This window comes from Drosophila sechellia, chromosome 2L (assembly GCF_004382195.2).
Source record: "Drosophila sechellia strain sech25 chromosome 2L, ASM438219v1, whole genome shotgun sequence".
NCBI lineage: Eukaryota > Metazoa > Arthropoda > Insecta > Diptera > Drosophilidae > Drosophila > Drosophila sechellia.
The window spans coordinates 16,516,411-16,533,866 of NC_045949.1; the positions used below are offsets into that span (position 1 = coordinate 16,516,411).

General features: G+C 43.0%; 6 protein-coding genes across 11 annotated transcripts in view; 4 read left to right on the top strand and 2 right to left on the bottom strand.

Annotated features, from left to right (window-relative positions):
- Positions 1–20: 20 nt before the first annotated feature.
- On the bottom strand, positions 21–971 carry LOC6614443 (mitochondrial pyruvate carrier 3). Its single transcript, XM_002038840.2, has 3 exons — positions 729–971; positions 637–677; positions 21–481 (listed from the first exon to the last, which is right to left on the bottom strand). The coding sequence occupies exons 1-3, from the start codon at positions 832–834 to the stop codon at positions 206–208; spliced, it is 423 nt and encodes a 140-aa protein (XP_002038876.1). The 5' UTR covers positions 835–971; the 3' UTR covers positions 21–205.
- A 181-nt stretch (positions 972–1,152) lies between these two features.
- Positions 1,153–6,922, top strand: LOC6614444. The gene is made up of 4 exons (XM_002038841.2): positions 1,153–1,542; positions 2,233–2,304; positions 2,584–3,350; positions 6,784–6,922. The coding sequence occupies exons 1-3, from the start codon at positions 1,168–1,170 to the stop codon at positions 2,980–2,982; spliced, it is 846 nt and encodes a 281-aa protein (XP_002038877.2). The 5' UTR covers positions 1,153–1,167; the 3' UTR covers positions 2,983–3,350; positions 6,784–6,922.
- LOC6614445 (carbohydrate sulfotransferase 13) lies at positions 3,036–7,854 on the top strand. The gene is made up of 3 exons (XM_002038842.2): positions 3,036–3,350; positions 6,784–7,255; positions 7,312–7,854. The coding sequence occupies exons 1-3, from the start codon at positions 3,063–3,065 to the stop codon at positions 7,539–7,541; spliced, it is 990 nt and encodes a 329-aa protein (XP_002038878.1). The 5' UTR covers positions 3,036–3,062; the 3' UTR covers positions 7,542–7,854.
- Positions 7,855–8,750: 896 nt separating this feature from the next.
- On the bottom strand, positions 8,751–9,609 carry LOC6614446 (electron transfer flavoprotein regulatory factor 1). The gene is made up of 2 exons (XM_002038843.2): positions 9,440–9,609; positions 8,751–9,323 (listed from the first exon to the last, which is right to left on the bottom strand). The coding sequence occupies exons 1-2, from the start codon at positions 9,479–9,481 to the stop codon at positions 9,108–9,110; spliced, it is 258 nt and encodes an 85-aa protein (XP_002038879.1). The 5' UTR covers positions 9,482–9,609; the 3' UTR covers positions 8,751–9,107.
- Positions 9,610–10,437: 828 nt separating this feature from the next.
- Positions 10,438–17,456, top strand: part of LOC6614450 (transmembrane protein KIAA1109 homolog) — a 28,266-nt gene continuing 21,247 nt past the window's right edge. For all 6 annotated transcript variants that reach the window (XM_032727139.1, XM_032727147.1, XM_032727145.1 and 3 more), the window contains exons 1-5: positions 10,438–10,790; positions 13,072–13,351; positions 13,407–16,557; positions 16,614–16,817; positions 16,912–17,455. In XM_032727139.1, coding sequence (XP_032583030.1) covers positions 10,668–10,790; positions 13,072–13,351; positions 13,407–16,557; positions 16,614–16,817; positions 16,912–17,455 — 4,302 coding nt within the window. In that variant the 5' untranslated portion in view covers positions 10,438–10,667. The remainder of the gene's footprint in view (positions 10,791–13,071; positions 13,352–13,406; positions 16,558–16,613; positions 16,818–16,911; position 17,456) is intronic.
- Positions 11,472–12,975, top strand: LOC116803468. Its single transcript, XM_032727174.1, has one exon. It carries the CDS (start codon positions 11,909–11,911, stop codon positions 12,668–12,670), a length of 762 nt encoding a protein of 253 aa, XP_032583065.1. The 5' UTR covers positions 11,472–11,908; the 3' UTR covers positions 12,671–12,975.

Consider the following 17,456-nt stretch of genomic DNA (forward strand, 5'->3'; position numbering starts at 1 on the left):
TTTATTGCCACAGAACGGTCTTTATAGATTGCATTAACTTTTTCGAGTAACTAAACAGTCGTTTTTCAGTCTACAAAGACTTTTCAAGGAATAAACGAAAGTCTTCCCGGACCTTATGTATTTCGTTTAATACATAAATACATCAGATGATTTAAAATAATGATGAAATCAAATAACGCCAACTTTCAATAAACGGCTTTTCTTGCTACCAATCATCCTCCGATTTGATTGGGTAGTGCGAATGATTGAACACGGCATTCCGAGAATTCTCGCTGCGCCACCTCAGGTGCTTGACCATTAGATAACCCTGGATTATGAAGACGGCTATGTTGACGGCCAGAAGATTGTAGTTCTTGGGTGTGATAACCACTGAGTAGCGGGACCAAATCAAGCCCGTGACTGCCAAGGAGCCGCACTGATTCAGCGATATATTGGCAGGAGGACGACTTAACGTATCGCTCAGCCCAGCCAGCACCAAGGACTGAAATTATAAAGCAAGAAATCAATTAGGCAACGCAAAAACACCACTTTAATTGTTCTATTGTTAATAAGAATTTTCCAAACATTTAAAGTCAGCTAATGCTGGGCTTAATATTAGATTACTTTTAACTTGAAAATTTAGATATTTGTACATACCCACTTAAACGCTGGAGCCCAAAAAAACACAGTGCGGGGTCCTAAATGGAAATTAATTAATATATATTCGGTAATATTTAATGGATACTTACCAGCTGGGGATTGCCAAAGTGGCTGAACTGCGCCTGGAACAAATTTATCAATAGTACTGATGGTAACATTGTACAACTTAGACAAAGGTCCAGTGCCTTTAGACATTTTTAAGAAAAACTAAAAATTTAAAAGCCAAAGTTCCAGGAAAAAAGAAAAGAATTTTGAATATAGCCAAGGCAAAGTGAACTGAGGCAACCGTGCCTCTATTTATTTTTATATGTGCTAGCCGACAATTTCCTGGGTCACTTTTCAATTTGGAACATTAAATTTTACTTAACAAGCTGTTTAAATATGCGCGGTCTTGTAGAGATGAGAGCTAACTATCGATAGCTGCGATAACATTTGTCCAGAAGTATGGCAGCGCCATTAAACAGCTGTTAAAGAAACAAAACAAGTTTTGTTTTCTGCAGATAAAGTAAAAAATATAGGAATATTACAATGGATCGCCACACAAGCAGAGATCGCTCGCCATTCCGAGGAAGTCAAATACAACCATCTATACGCAAGGAGAAAAAAACGGAAAGGAATAATGTGCTGACCTACAAGAAACTGCAAAAAATGCCACTCAATTTACGCAAACAGGCAGTTCGAGAGGCTCGCAATAGAAACGAACCAATTCTCGGAAAGAAAAAAAAGCGGAAGAGGAATCCCCGTGTTGTTAAGAATGCCCGCCGCCTACGGAACGACTTTGATCAAGCCGAACACAAAGCCATGTTGGCCAGCACTTCCGAGGAACTACGACGCATCCTGCAGGATATTGAGACTCTCTCGGACATTCCGCACGATATAACAAACATTGAACTGCGTGGCGAGGTAATACCCAGTTTAACCCACGGAGTAGAACTCCAGGTTTACAATAACTTCTATCTTAGGATGTATTGGCTAAGCTCTTAGTATTAGTCAGCATTATTGTTATTTACCGCGTTTTAAGCATTCAGTTTGCATATTTATTTCATTGTTGCGCTTTAAACCTAATCAATTCTTTGCAAAAGTTTTCCATTTTATATGTCTTAATCATGTCTTGACGCACTCTCGGACATTGTACAAATGTCGGTCAATCATTTTAATGCTCCTAATTCGACATAGTTCCAGATTATTCCGCATTTTCCGCAAATTGACGTTCAAAACGCCTTAATCTGCATAATAAAAGACTGCAAATTTTGTTTACATCTAGAGATTTTAGTGCTTAATCTGATTGACAAAACTAGATCGCCTATAGTTCCACCCAAGTGCAAATATTATTAACAACCACAAAGTCTTCCATACAACCAGTTACTCCTCCAACCCACTAATACCAGTTGCAATTAGCACTTTGGGGTGTTCGTTCTTGCGACGATGCTTTCGTCACCGATATTGGCCATTGACTACTACTGACCTACTGCCGTACAATCAACGTGCTAATTGATGGGCTTTTATTATGAAGATATCCGCGCCCGTTACGCGCTTCCATTGCGCTGAACTGAACGTACTACAGTTTCTACATATTTCATATTTCAATTCCAGATAGCCATCGCCGAGGGACGGGCTACAACGATCTATGTGCAGCGAGATGGACTCAGCACCCTCACAGTGGTGGTCAGTATTTCCTTGAATTGATTTATATCGCAGCTGCTTGCACTTGCTTTCAGTAACATCGTCAATTGGCGCCTCAGAAGCTTGAGCTTTAGCTGAAAGTCATGTATAATAAGGCAGCGAAAGTGGGTCAGAACATTCTAACATTCTTAAGATGTTCTCCAGTTATTCTACTAGTATTATTCCTATTCAACACCCTTAATCTAAAACCTTTAAGTGCTAACGCGATTTTCTTGACTCCAGAATCACTCTATCCTAAACTTGCTTGTCGCTTTCTTGCAGCTCCACCAGCACGAGCCCACGATCGCTCAGCTGAAGAGGGCAATTGCTTTGATCTCGCGGGCACAGCACAAGCGCAGCCAACGCGAGCGGTGCGAAGAGCGTCTTCGGCGTCGGGGAATCGCCGACGACTCCGACGAACGACGGCAACCAGTTCCGGTGGCCAGCTCCACCGGCGAGTTAGTTCACTCCGCTCATCGCAACGGGCATGATCATCGCGCGTTCGTCTCGTGGCGGTTTCTATGGCGCTGTTTTGGACTGCTCAACGTGGACACGAATCAGCCGATCGACGACCAACGCTCCAGCGGCAGGGCTACTTTAAAAGAGCTGGGCATTGAGAACGCAGCCACCCTAAAGTTCGTCCATCGCGTCAAGTACTTCGGTCGCCAGCGACAGAGTTGAAGACAGCCAAAACCAATGATAGTACCTCAAACGATTGTCAACCAACCGATTGGAAAGTCGGGCAGCAAATCGCGGTTAATATGGATCAACTGGTTTGGCTTTCGTTTTGCATTTCAATCGGCTTTTCGCTCCTGGGAAATTTCTCCACTGGCCTTCCGTTTGAGGATGGCAATAATAACAACGTTAAAATAACCCGCCGGAGCTTGGAGCTAACGCAAACCATTAATATACAACGCCAGGAGTTCATGCAGCGCCAATGCGAGCTGCTTGGCGACCACACACAAACTTTGGAGGATCTCAGCGAGCTGCAGATGGACCACATGATCGTGGACAAAAAGCACAAACTTCTCTACTGCTATGTGCCCAAGGTATGGTTGAATCAACTGAAAGGGGAATACATTCAAATGCTGGCTCTGCGAATTAGGGTGCGAGATAGGGGCATGTGGTTGTCTTTTGTATGAAATGGGCTCATTCAGCTAAATATTTTGATTACTTGTTTTATGTTGAATTTATTTGCTTCTTCTCTTTTTTATTAAGTTTTCAAATTCATTTTGCAAGATATATAATGCTTAGTAAGCGGTGCATCCATGAATTACTTAAATTTGATCGCAGATCAAACAACAACAATCTCCAAACATAAATGTGTTGATAAATCTTCTCCGGTGGTTGCCATGTGCTCTGCCATCAAAAGACCGCATACATTAGTCAAAATCGGCATCTGTGTCTCAGTTGTCAGCTTTTGCCTCCGCTTTGTTTATAGAAACTTGTTTTTCATCAAACTCAATTTGAAGCACATGCTGAGGTTTTGTTGATGCTGCGGCTTTTGGCATCGGCATAAATGATGCTTGATAGTATGTATGTATGTAGTATGTTTGTTTGGCCTACAATTAAACGCCAGCTATGTGAAACGACATCGCAGACAGTCCTCCAAATAATCAGATTTCCAGCCATAAAATCCTTACAGTGCGGCTTACTTGATTAGATTACAGAGTGTTCCATAACGATTTGATTGCTAAGCTCGCGCCACGTCTGGCTTATCGAAAAGAGGCGTCGATTCTCGTGTCAGCTTTATACATGTGCATACAATAATAGTGCTGATTTCACGCGATTTAACGATCAATTACAGCGGCAAGAATTCCACGGCAAGTTGCAATAATGCAATAATGACCTCCTCTCTCAAATGGCCGGCAATTATAGGCCAGCCATTTGCAAGTCGTTGCCATTTGCATCCCATTGCCAGTCAGCTCGAAGCGCAAATCTTTAAGATTCAAGTCAAAGGCCAAAATGTCTTGAAACATTGCTATGGACTCCATTTGATAATCATTATTAAAATGAATATTAAATATATTTATATAGTGTCCATCCTATGACGCGCACGGCTCTAGATAAGGGTAATCTATTCATTAAATTAATGTGCTGCCCAACCGAGGAGAGCCTCATTGGGATTTGCCTAATTGGATTAGGAAATTAAATTTTTTAGGGAATCAGCTATCGGAAATTGCCTCAACAGCTTTTCCCTTATCACTGTGAGTGAGTTATTGGAAAACATCAAACCAAAACTATGCGATTAGATTGCAGGTGTTGGTTTCTTCGGTGTTTGAAGGTGGTTGAGTGGTACGGAAATAGCTTGGCGTCTCATGTTGTCGTTGCCCTTTGAACCCTCACCTTTTTTATTTTATTAAAGTTTATTCATTATGCACGCAAGTTTATAGATTATAGGGATTAAAGTAAATTTAAATAGTAAACAAATTAGAATGTTAAACTGTTACACCGCTGAGATAATTACATTGTTTACTCCGCTCAAATCGACTGGACTCGAACTATCTGATCTCGTAGAACTTACTAAGTTAAAGCCACATTTCACTAAGTCAGCTAGACACACTGTGTGCCATTGAAGTGTTCCACTTGCCGGAGGGGGCGTGTTTGGCTAACATGCCACCTGAATGCCTCGACACACGTTCCCTGTTATCTTGGCGTTTCTTCAATGACTATCATCCCACATTGGCGCGACTGGTTTCGATTTCACCACGCAGGAGGGGTCAGTGGAGCGTTTACAGATCTCAATTGCTGGTTTCGCATTCCCATTCGCCACTTGTTGAGCGGCTAGCTTTGCATGTTCCCTCGGCTCGTTCTTCCATGAAGTCGTAAATTGTTTATGTTTACCCTTGGCCAATACCCTCTTCAACCAGCTCCACCTGACCCCCCTCCAAAAGGGGGGCTCGCCACTTTATGTGACCATCGCGTGTTGCTTTAATGGCCATAAAAAAATTGCGTTAGTTGTAAAATGTTGCGTTTATCGCTTACGTATTGGGAGGTTATCCAACATTTTGCAAGTGATTATGAGTTCTATATCTATCCGATATCGGAAATGGCATCTAGAAGCCTCGATTAGTTTGACCAACTAAATTAAAATATGGATTCTAAAAAATCAAAGACTAACAAGTCGTTAATACGACTGGTATTAAGTTTCACATTTTATTTCATGTGGCATATTGACTCTTCCTTAAGTTTTAAAAGTTGTTTAAACTCAGTGCAAGCTGACTTGTTTAAAAATGGAATAGTTGTCTAAGGATTTGGATTATTTAGAAAGTGTTTGTAAACAGTCAATCATTTGAGATAAGTGACGGGGAATAGCGCCTTAACTGGCAAACGCTTTTAAATTTTTGCTTAAAAATAACATTGTGCATTTCACTTTAGATCGACATTTTGACATATCTTAACCTCGACGCTGATCTTTTTGTGTATTTCTGTATATTGCCTCACATTTTACCTACGCTTTCCACTGGCTAAACGTACACGGAATTTGTTTGCTTTTGTAATGTGAAATGTTTTTGCGGTGTTTAATTGGGCTCGACATTGGCCGCCCAACGAAATGCCTTTGTATATACACTCCGACTCGTATTTATGTGCTTAGTTTGCCTAGTTGTTAGTTCACTTTAGCAACTTGACTTATTGCCCAATGCCTCCCAGTAGGGAAACCCATCCGGCCATCTCTCTTGGCGAAGATTATAATTTATTGCAGTTGGCAATTAAAAGCAAAGTAATTGAGCTCGTCAAATGTTGAGGAGATTTCATTTAACGCCTGACCTCAGAAAGTCGAAATAAAAAATGAAATTTTAATGCCGGTTCGTATTGCCTCTCGTTTCACGAAAAAGAACTTGAATTTCTTTTGATTTTTATAGTTACGTATCGATACATATTGAATTGAATTACTGGCCTCAATTTCACTTCATTTAGACTTCATAAAATCCTCATATTATCTGCAATTAATATTATCTTTCGATTTATGAATGAAATGTAGTGCTTAATTTCGTTTAATTAGTTGTCTAATCACATTTCGATTATTGTGTCAGAACACTTTTAATTAGGTAAATCTATTAGAATTTAATTACAATATAATTGCCAGTCATTAAAAATAGACAATCTATAAACATTTCCAATGACTATCAGTGAGTTGTAAATGGTTTTGAGGTGAGTGTGCGGGAAGACACCTGCACATAGATAAATCAGTCCATTATCTACACAATCCACTCATTAAAAATTTTTTGGAAAAAGGGTTGATGTATTCGTGCTTATCGGTGCTTCCCTATCATTATGATCTTTTGCGAAATGCTCAAGAACCGAGTGATTCACTCCTCCGCCCCAAAATCTTTTTTCCATTTTTCAAGGAACGTAACCTTCAGTTTGAAATTCTTCATAATGTAAACGAAGAGGAATTATTTTTCTTGTTTATTTGGCTTAATTGGCCAAAGAATAGTGTTCAACTAAACAAATCCATGAATATGATTCTTCGTTTTCCAGGTTGCCTGCACAAACTGGAAGCGTGTGCTAATGATGCTCACAAACAAGTGGCACAACGGAACCGATCCCCTACAGATTCCCGGATCCCTGGCCCACTCCGTGGGCATGTTCACTAAGCTCTATGATCTATCCGAAGCGGAACAGCAACAGGTTCTCAGCGATGAGTATACGCGATTTATCCTGGTGCGACATCCGCTCGAGCGTCTTCTCTCCGCCTATCGGAATAAGTTGGAGGGTGATTCCCCCAGTGCCCGCTACTTCCAGTCGCGCGTTGGCCGCCAAATCGTGAAGGAGCTGCGCCCGGGAGCTAGCAACAATTCGTTGGAACGCGGCGATGATGTCAGCTTTGGGGAGTTCATTGAATATCTGGTCACCCCGGAGCTGAGTCGAGCCAATCAGTCGGACTACAACGAGCACTGGGAGGTTATAGCCAAACTGTGCAATCCATGTGTAATGAAGTACAACGTAGTGGGTGAGTTGCAAGATCATATTACCGAGATACCATTGATTACCATACCACTTTCCCAGGCAAATACGACACTCTCTTGGATGACTCAGCGCTGGCTCTCTACCTGGCTGGAGCCGACAATCTAACATTCCCCACTGGTCACAAACCGTCGAGCACTCGAGCCAATCTGCGCAACTACTTCGATCCCCTGCCCATCGGTGCCATACGCAAGTTGTACGATATTTATGAGGACGACTTTCGACTCTTTGACTACGCACTGGACGAGGTGCTCGGCTTTGAGTTTGGCTAAATGTGAATAGCTAGCTGCTCTCTCAACATCCCCAAGTCACCACCATAACGCTTTCCACTGGAAAAGATTGTGATTTTAGGCTAGGATTTGTAGACTTAGGTGCACTCCCATGCGAATATTATTTTTGTTCTGTATACATACCGCCCCGCGCACAAATGTTTCCAAGGGTTTTGATTGTAAAACTTATTTATAATTATTAATGTTTCATCCTCTAAGGTTTTATATATATTAGGCAATTAAAGTGTCAATCGATTAGTGTTAAATTATTACATTACCCATTAAATATAGTACATAGTTGCATTAAAACTCCCAATTTGATTTAATTTATTTTGTAATGCTTATTATATTACAAATCTCAATGATTTTCAGCTCTTTCAAGAAATTTATGAAATATTCTTTAATAAGGATAATTACAGGGTTTTAAAGTCAAACTAATATAGTTCATTTATATAAATAGGATTGTTGATAAACGCTTTTATTGTTTTATATATTTAAGTAATTTAATGAGCTTTGCTTGTTATTTAAATCTCGCTTGTCTTTGAAAGTGCCGATCAGACAGCCTACGTAAATACGAAAATAACTGATAGCTTATCATGTAACAATCTACTTACAATGAGCGCGCGCTTTTCGCATTGACATTCCTGCTCTCTGTTATCAGTGAAAAGCTCGCTGATAACATTGAATAGTGAATGGTATGAACGTAGATCTTTAGTTGCATTGCAAAAGAGCTTTCATGTTTTCGTCAGCGCGAAACGAAAAGCTCAATCAGCTCGAAAACGTCGGCGATTGTTTATCACCAAAACATGGACGCTCAAATGGTCAGCGTGTATATATTTATAGGTATACTCGTACTGGGGCGACCTGCGATCAGCGGTCAGATGAATTTAAATACGCAGTATTGTCAATACGCGACGGCGAGACGGCGCCCAACGCATTCGGACATGTTGGCAGGCGCACCGAATATCTGATAGATACTTTTTATCACTGCGACATATCCGAAATAGACCCAGATAAACATACACCTGCCAGGCCCCTTCCGGCGGAATACCTTCAAGGTCACCGATCAGAGGGAAAGTGGAACTTACACCTGAAATGGGAATAAGGCTAAATGCTATACTATTTCCAGGAAGTTCATAAAACAGGATTGATAATGCCACACAAGTTACAATTGCCACGGCTATTTTTATGTTTTAAAATCATAAAAGTCAATTGGTTTATATTCAATGGCTGCTTCGTTTATTAGCTACGGTCCGTTTTTCGCTTTTTTTGGGTGCCTCAATAACAAACTTTAAGTTGGACATTGACAAGACATTTGAAATTATTATTGTGTGTTTTGGGTTGCGTTTTTTTTTTTTTGGCCGAACAATATGCATATCAGTAAGTATGTATGTATATTTTTTGGGTTTTTGTGTGCGACAAGCAAGGCGAAACTTATCATATTCTCATGATTCTTTCTACACCTCCATCTTCGTGCTCCCCCCAATCCCCAGCATCAGTCCTTGTATTTTCGCCGCGATTTCCGCATCGCTGCCACGCCTCCCGCCCGCCGTTTTACGTTCCGCCCACTTAGTCATTGTAGCTATATCGCTGCTTGACACTACGGTACTTCTTCAGGGAGTACAGGGCCTCCACCTCCTTGGCCAAGTAGCGTCCTTGGGCCAGCAGAGCGACGATCTTCTTGGGATCCTGCTCGTCCTTGTGGTTCATGAAGGCATCGTGGATCTGCTTCCTGAACTTCTGCGGCCCGTTCAGGCCGGGATATTCGCGGCCCAAATACTGCAACTGCAAGTGTTTACGCAATGTCAATTGGGGATGGTCTAGGTTGAATTTTTTTCGGTTTTTCTTTCTTTTGGGTGGGTGGGGGTGCACGTGCCGCCGGTAAACTGTGCGCAACTTACGTGCTTGTAGAGGCTAATAACTTTCGAGCGCAGCTGTGACATCACCAGTGGTCAGCGGAATTGGTTTGTTTGTTAAATGCAAGTTAACAACTGATTCGCAGCAGCTTTTCTCTGCTTTCAGTTTATTTTATTACGAACGAAGTGAATCACACGGCTGTTTGAAAGGGACTAACGCGTAGCCGTGAGTTACCCGCTAGCGATGGCAGCGTGAGTGCTTTTGGCGGAGGCACATACAAGATTAGATTAGATCGTGACTTATTCGTGACTCGTGAAGTTACAAATAGACACAGATATTCATATATGATATGAATATTATATTTTGAACGTAATTTATTGGGCATCTTTTGACAATGCATTTCGTTAGGTAGATTGAGACAATAACTATACTAATGACCATTTTAACACTTTAATCAATGTTGAATTTATTGCTTTTTAATTAGCTTATCGTGATATTAAAAACCCAGACTATTACTTCAAAGCAATGTTTATGATTATGTTACTATACATTCTATAATTGTTTTAAAACTAAAATAAAAGCAAGTACATTTTGTTTTACAACGTTATCAGTTTTATTGAAATTTTGTATTATTCAAAAGACAGCTTTACGCGCCATCTTCACCAGATATCTGCGCATCTCTACCGCGAGCCGTGACTATCGCACGTCACCCGGCGTTGCCACTCAGTTAATAGCTGCTTGTTGTGCATCCCTGATCGATCAGCTGTTCGCGAAGAAGAAGAAACGATGGGAGTGTTTTCGTCCGAGGCGAAATTATTTTTATTTTTATCGCGCTTCATAGCCAGCGATTAATGAGCTAATCTAGCTTAAAACGCGACCGGGTAGTTGCAACTCTTGCTGTGATAAAAGGCAGTGAGCTGCCTCGATGAGAAGGCGAGAAAAAACGAATCGAAAATTGAGACACCCGCGACCTCCTAAACAAAGTGGGAAAAATCGAACCTGTGTGCGTGTGTGTGTGTCTGCGTTCAGTTAAAGTGTGTGTGTAGAATAGTAAATTTAATTTAAAATTAAAGAGCCCAATGTGTGCAATCCATAATCGAATGATATACATAGCCTGTGATCGGTGATAATGAGCGCGGCTATGAGCAATCGCTAATCGCGAGTGCAAAACCTGAGTAGCAGCGGCAACAACAGCAATATCAACAAACGCAGCAGGCGAATCCCAGCACACACCGCCCCGCCCCGCCCACATACACACAGAGAAAAGCGGCGATGGAGGCGTTAGAAGTGGAGGACACCAGCGATGACAGCCTGCCCATGGGATTCCCAGAAGTGGGCACCTGGAACAGCACCCACAATGTCTCCTTGAACGACATGAATCTGGATGCGCGCATGGTGAGAATACGCTTCAGAATGCGAAACTTGATACCCATGATGAGGGCATACATATGTGTGTAATTTGATTAATACGACTGGCATGCCAGTGAATCAGCCGGCGACTGCCTTTATCTCCACGTTTATTGGTTCAATGGTCAAAGGGAGCAGCGGAAAGCACACATACTCCGCCTACTTGTCACTCCGCCGCCCCGGCGAAGATAAGACTACTGGTTTCTAGGCTGATCTAGAGCTCAAATCGGAATATAGATTTCCCATATCTTTTTTTTATAGTCGTCTTTCTTTTTAATTCTACTATATTCCATTTAAAGATAGACGACATCAAGTGTTATTTAAAAATACAGCCTAAACAAGAGCAATTTTATGAAGTATCTTAGCTCTTTTATTGGGATTAAGAACATTTATAAAGTCAAAATGAATATCCACTTGGGTCTTTAGTCTAACTAAAAAGACATTTTAAGTAAGAATAGTAAGCCCTATAGGTTAATTCCATAATAAATGGTGGCAATTAGGTTTTTATTTAGCGATTAAGACAGATGACTTTACTTAATCTTATCTTATTGGCATAATTCATTGTATTAACATTACACAAGGAGTTTTGTTTTTAAATGTAGTTTGCTTGTTTGTGCAATTAAAGTCCACAGCTGGTAAACATTTTCAGTTACTAACTTTTATGTGGATCAATCGTTTGAAAAGTAAGAATTAGCTTGAGTAAACTTGGGTTTATAAATCAAAATTAATCTGTCAAGTTTCGATTCTTTTAAAACACCAACCCTTCAGACATTCTTCTATTAAATCCGATTTTTTTATTTGATACTCAAGCTCCAGCGTTCAATGAGGCCGGTCATAAAAGCCATTATCCACTCTATATAAAGACTACCATATTTTGGGAGTGGTATAATTTAGCATTAATTAAAAATTATCAAAAACGACGGGGCACACATGAAATCTTTCAGTCGTTCGTTCTAAAACGCAGTCATTTAACAAATCATCAAAATTTCCTATATCCTCAAAAATTTGAGGAGTAAAATCATTTTCGTGGGTTCACGCGAAGAGAATCCGAGTACTCGAGGAACCAACTGCGGCAGCCTTCCAGGTCCAACCATCCATAGTCAGACATGCAGGCTTTGCGAACGGTGATTCAAGGCCTCTCGACGCGAAATGGCCAGATTATATCCCACATACGGAGATCCAGTGGGAGCAGCAGCTTTCCCGAGTTGGTCTTTTTCGACGACCTCGACGACACGGATCCGGAGGATGAGCAGGGAGTGATGAATCATCAGTGTCCCATCCTTCACAGCCGCCACACTGATCTGTTCTACATGCCAAACTGCGTGGGTCCAGCGTATCAGGGCCTTATTTCTTCGGTTGATCAGCCTTATACCAGCAACTACTATATGGCCGATGAACAGACTTTGGTCAAGGAAAACGATACCAATTTCGACTCTTTGGTAGCACCTACCGAAATGTGTGTGGTGGCTTGCCCCAAGTTGCTGGTGACCTACATGCGTCGCCTGTTCCAGCATCCGTATGTCCGCTTTGGCAGCTCGATGAACTTCGGCATGATTGGAATGCGATACAAGGACACAGATGCTAACAAGGCCATACGCTCTTTCGTTCACTTCGCCAGCTTCAATTCGCGTGAGATCATGGATAATGGTTATTGGGCGGACTTTATTAATCCCCTTACTGGTCGCGCCTACTTCCGGGGCGCCCACTGTATCCGGAAGCAGTCCCTGGAGGCCCAGCTCCTTGGCCGTGGCTTAAACCTAACCTTTGCCAATGGCTGCACCATCATTGAGGAGGAGCAGAGTGACCACTTAACCGGTTTCATATTCACAGACACACCCTGCAAGGTCCTCGAGTCGTGGTATTCGTAGGGAATCAAGAAATCACTGCACAGCTGCCCATTTAAATGTCTCTGATTGTGTACACATTAAAGTCCAGTTAAAAAACCGTGTCCACTGCCATATTCAAGAGGGATATTTTACAAAATTTTACGTAATTCTCGGACTTTCTCATTTTGGTTATAATCATGAAAATATTCGAAATATTTGAAAATTGTACATGATTTTTTTTCTACAAAGATGGTTTCTATTCCTGAAGACAATGATATGAAAAGTGGCCTAAATTTAAAAGGATTTATAAAAATTGTTTTATTACTTTTAAAAATAAATTTTAAAACCCACAACGGCAATAAACTATTGTTTAATTATGTTCATGGATATTTATATTATTTGCTTTATTCTTAAAACCTTATGTCGATCTGAAATCTTTTTAGATATGGTTGCTTGCGTCGCTCCTGACCACGATCACCTGGGTGACGTATATCACCTTCTACAATTCTCGTGTGATTGGCATGCTGATAACGAAGATCGCCAACCGTTGGTTCATCAAGGGCGCGTACTTCAAGATCGGTTCTGTTGCTCTAAATCCGCTCGCAGGAAAGATAATGTTCCGAGACTTCGTCTACATCACGTATGACTACACAGTGCGGGCGCAGGACGGATACTTTATATTCCGCTGGTGGCGCTCTTATGTGCCCAAGGATGTCTCAGAAGGTGAGCTGGAATAAGGGAGTAATCGAACACTTTTGATGACAATTACTTTTCATAGATCTTTCCCATTCGGACACGCGCCTATCGGTCCAGTTAAATGGCTACGAGCTGCACATATACAACAGATCGGATTTGTACGACACGTTGGAGAAGACGTTTGGTCTGGAACCATCGCTGCTTATACCGACAGATGCGGCGAGCAATGAGGAGAGGAACAAGCTAAAGGAACACCACATGAACCTGGAGAATGCACGGCAGAGCCAGAGAATTCAGAATGTGAAGAACTCGGAGGCAATGCAGGCCACCACCTGGCGGGATTTAATACCGGTGATTAAAATTGACGTTTGCTCCGGTCGCTTTGTGTTTGGAAACCGATTAACGCCGACGACCCTATCGATTTCCGTGGAAGAGGCCCATTGCACCTACAGTACAAAGCCAGCTGTCTGTAGATTGGATCACTTTATGCACTTTGTGAAGGCCAAGGTCGAAAATGCGAAAGTGCTCTTCTGTCCGAGTCCCAAGTATACTGGTTTGATTGATGAACCACCGCGATATATGGGCGAAGGCTTTGTGGTGATGATGTCCAATCAAATGGATTTGTACTTCTACATGGACGAGCCAGGCGTGGTGCCGGAACATCCTGTACAGATTGTTCTGCCCAACGGTGATGTTGTGGAGCCTTCGCCTCCGGTCTGGGGCATAAATGCCAGGTGTCTCAGAGGCACTGATTTCAGCTACGGACCGTGGGCAGATCGGCAAAGAGATCATCTGTACAGGTACTTTTACCCTTCTGATTGGAAGGAGGCAGAAGTTACACCCACACCCCAGCCAGGGGAACTTCGCAGCTATCAATCCTTCGATGTGACATTGTGCGTGCTAAATGAGGCAACTATTGACATACTCTTTTCCAAGGAAAAAGAGACTAATGCAATGCACATTACCGTGGGACCTGCTTCGTATGTAGAGATGACAATTCCCTGGGTTACTCAACCCGATGGTTACACATCGAAGATCCAGGGACAGCTCTTCCACGTGGAGGCCACCACTTCGCTGCAGTATCGCAGCCTGGCAGAGTTCGAGTCCTTGGAGTACAAGGTGCGCATACACTACCCGACCAAGTGGAACGCACCACAGGATTGGAGCATTTCTCTCTCCGGCTGCAAGACGAGTGCTTTCATCGTGTACAAACACAAGTGCTTCTTCCAGGATCTCATCGAGGATTGGGCTAACAAGGCCAGGCCGGATATACTCAGTTTTGTTCCGTATACCTGTAACTTTAGCATCCGCCTGCATGAGTTCGAAATCCTAATGCTGTGCAACGAGTACAATTGGATCGATTGCAGTAGTGCCAACCAGGAGAACAATCATCTGGCTTTCTGTGGAGACGTCTTTGAGATGAGTTTCGCCCTTCCCTTTGACGATTTCCTGCCCAAGACGGTTACTCTTAAGTTTTGGATCCACGGAGAGGGTTTGGATTTGAGCTTATACGTACCGGAAGTGTCCTCGGTGCGTCCTATTGTTTTAGCCATAGATGAGAACGCAAGACTGCTGACCAGGGAGGGCAAGCTCATCCGGCGCCCAGAGTTGTACTCGAAGAAGTGGCGCAAGATTTGCCAGCGCTCTGCCGGTTGGATCGACTGTTGGGCAGTGCCCATTCTGGCACTGTCAATTCAGTATGTTTATCATCCAGTTCCACCACTAGGACCAGATCCTCAAGCGGATATAACCACGCCGGAAAAAGAGGAGATCTTATTGAGTCCCATGAGGATACCAAAAGTTAGAAAATCACCTGTTAGTAGCTGGCAACAGCCACCTGAACAGTATAGTAAATTTGATCCTGGAACGCTGGCTGCAGACCACGTTACTGTGGAACTGGAGATTGGTAGCTCCGTGCTTATGGCTTATGGAAATGTGCTGCGCAACTTTATTAGCCTGAAGGAAAATATTTTCGGCGAGGATCAGAATTTCACAGACATGGAGCAATCGAATGTAAATATGAAGGAGCCCGGTGTTGCCCAAGTAAATCCCAAGGACCAACTGCTGGCCAAAGAAAGGGAGCTGGCCAATAAATCTATTTCAGAGACTCAACCGCCCGAGGAAAAACGCAAACCCTTCGATCCTCGTCTATATCGTCCTCTGGAGGTTATGGTTTCTGTGATAGTACATGACATTCAGGCGCACGTAATGAAGAATTGCAATGAAGATGATCCGCCCTGTCCGGTCGTTCTAATAGAAAGATTCGGCTTCGAGATGAATAAGAAGTATCATGAAACCACTCTGCAAGTGTTAGTAAGTCCGTCGTATTTACTCACATCGGATTGCGTGCAGCGTTCGCAGAGGGAACAGCATATTAACCAGGGTCACCTAATGCTCTCCGCTGTACAGGTTAGAGGTCATGCCATGTTCAGTAATGAGGGCTGTGCTCTGGACGAGGACACTCTGGAATATTCCTGGCTCGTGGAGGTCCAGCTGGGCAAACTCACCGGAAAGCTTACCCTACCACAGCTTGTAAACGTCGTTACAGGTCTGGAGACACTTATACTCTTGGCCATTGATCCGGAGAACTGTTTAAAGTCACCTAAGACAGTAAGAAACTGCCATCACGGAGTGCCCAGCAATTTGTGCCCCCAAACCAAGGAAGAGAAGAAGTACAAGTGTCCCTCCTCCGAGGATATAAAATACAAAATGACGCGCGTTTCGGTGGATGCCGTGGATGTATATCTGATAGAAAGTGGCACCGCTTTGCATGCCTGGATCTCTCCTATTCGTTTGGCCAATTGTAATCTTCACGGTCAGCGCGTAAAGTCGGGAATCTCTGGGCTTCTGCCCTCCATTCTATTGCGTTTGTTCATGCTCCACACGACGAACTCGACATTCAACACCAACACTACGGGCAGTAATCGTTCAGGCAAGCTGAGACGAGCTGATCAGGATTCCTTAAAGTCTCAGGACGCAGGAGGATCTCATTACGCTTCACATGGAAAGGCCGGAAAGCGAAGCTCGAACTCTTTCTCACGCCGAGATTCTCGGGAGGAGGCCACGCGGAAGCTTAGGGGAAGTTTCTCGGAAACACATACCAAGCGTACACCAGAAACGGAGATAACTGAAAATTGGGTAGAGGTGGGCTGCACTTCGCTGGGGCCCATTTTGTTGGAGGGAGCTTCGGCTCTACCCATTCCGGATCACGAACTGCATCTCGTGCAGCACAAGTAAGATCAGGATTTATGTCTTAGTCTATTGATTCTAATTGTGGTTGTACTTGCAGTTTTCTGCGTGAGCACGATGCCAAATTCAAGCGACTCTGGTTCCTGTGGTCCAATAACGGAAGTGCATTGTCCTCCGGCACTGAGATCTCACGTTGTGGCTGTATCGGTGGATGTGCCTTTTTCGGAAGCAATCGAAATGGACAAAAATTCTTCAAGCCAACGGCGCAGGATGCCCACGATAACTACAATATTGCGCGATACTTGTGAGTAAAATGACACGTTTAATAGAAAATAAGAATCAAATATATATTATATATTAAGAAAATCCATTTAATTTTTATATCTTTGCAATTTCAGCATCATCAACAATAATAAGGACTTCGGTTTTGGCGAAAGCATTCTCCACCAGGGTCAACTTGTCTTCCACACCCCGCCCTACAGTCTTCATTGTGTCTCGCTGTACGATACAGGGGATTTTAATGGCAAAGGCCGCCTGTACAGACCAGCTGGAGATTTGCGAAACGGAAGTCTGAAGAAGACGGATCTCTGCTCTCTGCCTGATGGCACTAAGTTTAAGATCGGTGCAAGTGGAACAACTGGAGTTGAGAAACCTGAGCCCAACTGCCGAAATAAGTCTCGAGAGAGCATTGGATCCCCGAATACGTTGGAAAGAAAGACCAAGCGCTATCCATGTACGAGACAAACTTCCGTGGAGGTACCCTACGCCCGTCTGCTCGATAGTCCCTCCAAGAAACTACAGCTACAGCACGAGGCGTCTGCCGGCGAAGCGGGAAGTAGCCATCGGCGCGGTTCCGATTCCAATAGGCTGCGGGTTTCACCACCGAAGACTAGCATTTCCGACTCCAGACTGACGGGCGATGTCCTCGATGATGAAACAGAGG